At 27.8% G+C, this 6,518-nt stretch overlaps 1 protein-coding gene across 1 annotated transcript; it reads right to left on the bottom strand.

The window, feature by feature from the left end:
• Positions 1-3,841: 3,841 nt before the first annotated feature.
• On the bottom strand, positions 3,842-5,376 carry LOC108751211 (zinc finger protein 28-like). Its single transcript, XM_018491285.1, has 5 exons — positions 5,344-5,376; positions 5,176-5,235; positions 4,661-4,842; positions 4,293-4,542; positions 3,842-3,904 (listed from the first exon to the last, which is right to left on the bottom strand). The coding sequence occupies exons 1-5, from the start codon at positions 5,374-5,376 to the stop codon at positions 3,842-3,844; spliced, it is 588 nt and encodes a 195-aa protein (XP_018346787.1).
• Between the last annotated feature and the right edge of the window lie 1,142 nt (positions 5,377-6,518).

The following is a 6,518-nucleotide window of genomic DNA, read 5'->3' as shown; positions in this document are numbered from 1 at the left end:
TATATATATATATATTAAAAACCTTTCTAATATTATAAATTGTATGTTATTTATGACACAAGCTCTACGCTTAAACGTTCGGCTACTGGAACATTTATGTTACATTTTAAATAAATCGCCGATATATGAACGACAAATTCAAATCGCAAATGTGATTACAAAATGTAACGCTATTATATCGTATTTATCCAACACACCAATTAAACACATCACGATGTGGCCAATCCCGTCGTGCACTAACGAGTGACGCGGTGACTGCTCCGCGAATAAATAACTGATTTGAACATCATTCAAAAATATCGGCGACAATCTCACTTCGATGCCGCGCGAACGACGCGATTCGATTCGCGAAATGATCAGATTTCTTCTGATCCAGACAGCATGCTTGTCCAAAATCACAACATAAGATATCTTAAAGATATCTTAAAGACATCTTTAAAACATTTTATGCCCCGATTTTTCACGAACAATTTGAGATTCACTCGATGATAGACTCCGAATAAAATTATAATCCGAAATTTGAATGTAAAATGAGAAATGACAAAAATATTCGATTTTGTAGATCTGTATAATTCCCCTGCAGACAGCAAATCTAAATTAAATCGAGATATAAGATATCAGTGGTATCTACAATAATAGAGTATAATAAGTTTTAAACCGTAAAAAATTGGCCATATAATCAATTATTCTTCTTATATTCAATTGTGATTGATATATTTCTGACAGCTTAAAGCTGACTTTTTATACATAGTAAAATGCTATTAATATTAAAAAATTTTCGTGAGCAGATGACTCACTTTCAATCGATTCTCAAAAATTTGAAATTACATGACATTTTAAAGCTTATTACACTAATCAGATAATAGCTATACCAAATATTAAGTCAAACAATTCCAATTAAATGTTCAATTAATGTAACCAAAAATAATTTTACTTTTCTATAAAATATTCAGTAGATAAATATTTTCAAATGATTGATTATATTATTAATTTTGGTAATACAATTTGGTGTACTTACCAAATATTCAGAAAAATTAAATTATTTTTTATTATAAACTAGAGCGGAATTTTTTCATCCATTTCTCGTGGTAATATTTATATTTATAAATGGCACGTATTAAATATTTCGTAGTTGTTCTGGTGTTATCAAAGAACAATTATGGTTGTGAACAATAATGTAGTTGTAAGCACGTCACTGCAAAAAATATATTGTTTACCATATCGTTTTTCGTATTATTTTAAAATTGAAACTAACAGAAGCCCCGTTCTACTATATTAACTAAATATTTAATTGGAATTATTATTTCACTCTCAACATTTATTTCAGTGTACTTTATTGTAGATATCGCATTAAAGACACCTCAAAGATATATTTAAGATGTCTTATTCCATTCTTCGACGTGCTATCTGTAGGGAATGATACAGATTTACTTATTAAATCGAATATTTTTCGCGTTCCTCATTTTACATTCAAATTTTAGATTATGATTTTATTCGGAATCTATCTCCGAGTAAATTTGAAGTTGTTCGCAAAATGCTAATCGCAGTGACCATTGACCCCTTATCAGGCGATGCCGAGCTATCTTTCGGGGCGAATTTCATTTTGAATTGGAGAAGGAGCGTTAGGATTTCATGTAATATCGCAGTCGACGGCGACCATTATCGTGTCCCATTGCATCTCATCGCGCGAGTGGAATTTTTTAATACTGCCATTTGATCTGAAAGTCAGATGAAATCCATTCTGAAAGATAATTTGCGATCACGGATCGAAGCAGGATTTTAAATCGCAGAATACAATTGAGTTCCTCGTGTGTGATAAACTGCGATGTCACAAGTAAGTTTCGAATCGATCCATCTTCGAATTTGTTTTTGTCATCTACCGTCAATGAAGAGAGGAAGGTTTTCAAATTCGCATAATCCGGAAAAGCAGATTCCAAATCGTTAAAGTTCAGTCACGCAACATTCATCTTTCTGTTAATTAAGCGAAATTAAGTACCAGTAATTTAATTTAATTAATTAAATATCGATAATTAGAGTAAGTTAAATTAGTTGTCATTACGCGAGCAGTTGGATGAAATAATAACAGGTAAAAATAAAAGTTAATGGATATATTAAATAACCAATTAGCAAGTACAATAAGTAGGATTTAACATAAAATTATGTAACACTTTGTACTTAATGTTTGTTGTCTTGCACTCTTTTTTCCTCTTTTCGGACTTCCTCTCTTTATTCAAGAATCAGTAATATAAAAATAATGCGCTATAACATACATTTATTAATTTACAATAGTATTGGTCACTAGTGCGTCCATCTAGCAGTAGTCATTAACAACTATCTTCAATTTCTCCGAATGCTACTTTATCGATAAAATTATTAAAAATATTGCAGTAATTTCATGCAAATCTCATAAATCGCAGCAAAAATAAATTAATTCAATTGTTAACTTTTCTATTGGAAATAAATAAGACAGTAATTTCAGATGAAATCGAAGAGTGGACATGCCTGCGGTTTTAGGTGTAATCTTTAAAGCTCTATACTATATTAATAAAAGTAGCGCAAAAGTCCGCTACGTTACTTTTTGTAACTTGTCACCATTCTGAGTAACGCGATTTTACCAATATTAGTTTTTATACAATTATAAGTTATCGCTATACCACGTCATAAAAAACTGCAAGGTCATTGCTAAATTATTTCCCATCAGACAGTACACAATATTTATAAAATATTTACAAAATATTTATAAATATTTATAAAGTTTATTTTAAATAATTTGTAAATATTTTTGTGGTCTTAAATTGCATAGATCATAAACACTTATGATAAATATTAAAACATTTATTGTAAATTTTGTATAGTAAATGCTACGAAAATACTTAATAAGACATAATAATTCAAGTAAAAAATATTTACCAAAAATATTTATTTATATTTATTATAAATATTATATCAAATATTTAGTCTATCTTTTAATAATATTTCAAATAAAACTTTACATAAAATATATATAAAATATTTATATAACATTTCAAAAAATGAATAGCAATAAATATTTATTATAAATATTCTATGCTACCTAGGTATTACAGAAAGTAAATAATGGCTACCTGGACAAATAGTGTGGAAAAATATGATAAAAGATGGATAATCTTAATAATAATAATTTATAAGCATTAAAATACAATCAACATAATTACTTATAAATTTTTAACTGTTGTTCCTCAAACTGGAGGAGTAATATTTGATTAAATAAAAAAATCATAGGTTAAAAAGAGAGATCAAACTGTGATCAAAATATTTATTCATTAAAAAACAAAATAGCGTTTTACTAAATAACTTACAGATGAAAAAAAATATTATAATATTTACTGAATACTGAAACAAATTGACTGTTAATCAAATTAAAATCTGACTTGTAATTGCCATTTTTAATGTAAATATAATTTTTGTTATAACAAAGCTGTAATTAATACTGTTATTTTTGTATATAAAAATTTGTATATAAAAATTGTATATTAAAATATATGGTATATAGCATCAATTTCAAGAAATTCTGTTTCAATTTTGCGAGTGTACTACCTTAAACCCAACAAGGACATAAAATTAAATAAAAGAATTAAGCAGTGAGCATATACTGACAATTTCGTCTTTTGAACGCATTGTCAATTGTACACGACGGTGTTTCTGTGTTTCACAGCGTCCAATTGTATCTCCTAGAAATATTGTATCATCTGGAAAACTTCCATCTATGCATATAACATCTCATATAGAAGTTACATCTTTATTCTTCACTTTTTTCATCAGTTTGTCATTATTGTTAAAAGTAGTCATAATTGTACTTGATTTATTTGTTGTCAGTTGCAGTTTGTTCTTGACTTGTCATACAGGTAATGCCATTTGTGTGACTCTAAAAAATAAATAATTTTTTATATATTAAATATGTTGTGGTACATACATTACTATAATTTATTATAATATGATCATGAATATATAACAAAAATAGAAAGACAAATGTGAATCTGCTGATGAATTAAAACGTTATATCATGAATGACCTTTGTTTAAATGTGTTAATCAAGTCCTTTTTTTTCGGTTATAGCGCTTGCCACACACCAAACATTCAATGGCTCTTTATCGCTGTATAAAACTGTGGTTAACTTTATGTTGTTTTGTACAAAAGATTTTGCCGCAAATTTAAAATACAGCACATTTATGATCACAGAAAGAAAAATAAAAACAATCAAATAAGAAATAATTACTTAGAAAAAATACTAGCAATAATTTTGTAGCACATACCTCGCAAACATACGGTTTCTCGCCTATATGTATTTTCATGTGCTGTTTTAAGTACATAAGGTGGATAAATGTAGATGGACATTGATCACATTTGTACTTTCTGAATGTACTGTCAGAATGATCCGTGTCCACATGATAATACAAATCCTGCTGAGTTTTGAAATTTTTCTTACACACAATACACTTGTAATTTTTACATACACCATTGCAATGCTGTGACAGCTTGTGCATGTTTAGATATGATTTTCGTCTACAAAAAAAAATGACCATAGCAATACTTGTCATTTGTTATCAATAAATTTGAGCATAGAGATCGAATTATAAAAAATTCGTTTAATTTAATCTTTGTGATTCACTTAAATACTCACTTAAATGCTTTTTCACAAAACTCGCATTGATAAAGTTTTTTATGTGTATGGATTCTCGCATGTTCACGTAATTGTGATTTATACTGAAACGTTTTATCACACGTTTCGCATTTGTAGGGTTTAACTTCAGTATGTATGTTTATGTTGTTGCAAAGTTTTTTTGCAGCGAATAAACTGTTTATCTTTAATAATAAAGAAAATTATTATTATAAAACTAATATGAAAATAACACAAACTATAGCAATCAGCTTTAAACGGTCTAGCTGGATCTTAAATGCTACTATGATTCTGTGTGAATTTATATACAATACTATGTATGTGGTCTTTTGAAACGCGCGTCGAAATAATTTTTCGGTCTTTGAAACGCTAACTTTACTAAACTATCGCAATAATATCACGAGTTGTCAAGCAATTTAACAATTTTGATGCTTTTTCGCATCTTCGAACGATCTTAATAATGCTGAAAGACATATTAAAATCTGTAAATAATTAATTCTTATTGCGAAAAATATTACCTCGGCCGGGAGTCGAACCCGAATCTTTTGCATTCCCTGCGAGCATCCTAAGCCTTTAAACTATCGAGATTAAACATGAAAATTATAAAATAAAATGTATAACTGTTGAGGTAATATAAAGTTATAAAAAACACTGAAAATATTAATCATGAACGATATAAGTCTTACTGCACTGTTGGTATACATATTCTGTTGTGCCATTATGCATTATTTTCAATTGTCGATTTAAATATTGCGGAGCATGAGATTGATGGAGTATTTCCTCTTTTTTTCAGATACGACCCTCAAACTCTTCAGGTGTATTTCTCGATTAACTTTGTTGTAACGTTCCCTAAATTCTTTTCGTAATTCTTACGGTCTAAATTTTTTTGAATGCGTATATTTTCAAGTTTATCCGCCTAAAACCGTAAGAAAATATAATTTTTTAATAACATAAATTTTTTATCGAAAAAATATCACGGAAAATCGCCGTTGACGTAATTACTTTTCCCATTAAACAGCTTAAAACACTTTGCGAAATGAGAGTTGAATACATTGTTATAACAATATCTAAAACAACCGATGTAACATTTAGATATAGAATTATCAAAGACACTTGACGTGTATACTGGTTTTAGTGGATATTGAATTTTACACAACAATAAGGACTGTATGAAATACTTCATCAAAGTCAGCCATCATTTTTTAACGCATTTTACTGCTAAATTGATGTATTTTATCGTTAGTAATATTCAATATGTAATTTTGTTTATTCTACATATAAACATTTCTTTATTCTTTTCCTAATTTACGAAATATTAGTAAATTTTTATAAGTAAAATGTTAGATTGAAAACATAAGACGTTAGAATTGATTAAACGTAATTCACTGACGATTGAATTGAGTACGAATAGCAATATGTAAATAAGAAACCGCCAAGGTTGAAAGCAATCATCTTGTATACATGATTAATAAGTATAAAAAAAAGGAAAATTAAGAATAAATCATTAAATTGTTTATCATATTTAAACATTTATTAAGTAGAAATTAGAGAATTTAATGAGTAATTGAAAAAATCTGTTTTATGTTTGACGATGAGAACAAATTTCAAGCAATAAGATTACAACATAGATTACATAAAACGATAACTGTCATGAAAAGTAAAAAAGACGAAATAGAATAATTAAGACAGAATAGAGAGACTAATAAATTATAAAAAAAAAGATATTTGTAAAATTAGAATGACCTGAAGTTAACTTATAAAACTAAAATTTTGATACTTTCATATCTTACATGTAATGCTTACGGCTCAGACGTAGTAACAAAAACAATTACGGTTGAATTTCAAATTTATTGACAACTAA

The sequence above is a fragment of the Trachymyrmex septentrionalis genome, unplaced genomic scaffold (genome assembly GCF_001594115.1).
Source record: "Trachymyrmex septentrionalis isolate Tsep2-gDNA-1 unplaced genomic scaffold, Tsep1.0 scaffold42, whole genome shotgun sequence".
In the NCBI taxonomy this organism is placed as follows: Eukaryota; Metazoa; Arthropoda; class Insecta; order Hymenoptera; family Formicidae; genus Trachymyrmex; species Trachymyrmex septentrionalis.
This window is presented reverse-complemented; position numbering and strand designations above follow the sequence as displayed.

Excerpts from the sequence above, each read along its gene's own strand:
- LOC108751211 (XM_018491285.1), bottom strand. The coding sequence starts at position 5,376 with ATGGCACAACAGAATATGTATACCAACAGTGCA. Across the intron at positions 5,236-5,343 it reads ATATGTATACCAACAGTGCA|TTTAAAGGCTTAGGATGCTC; the intron begins GTAAGACTTATA and ends TAATCTCGATAG. Across the intron at positions 4,843-5,175 it reads GGGTTCGACTCCCGGCCGAG|ATAAACAGTTTATTCGCTGC; the intron begins GTAATATTTTTC and ends TTATTATTAAAG.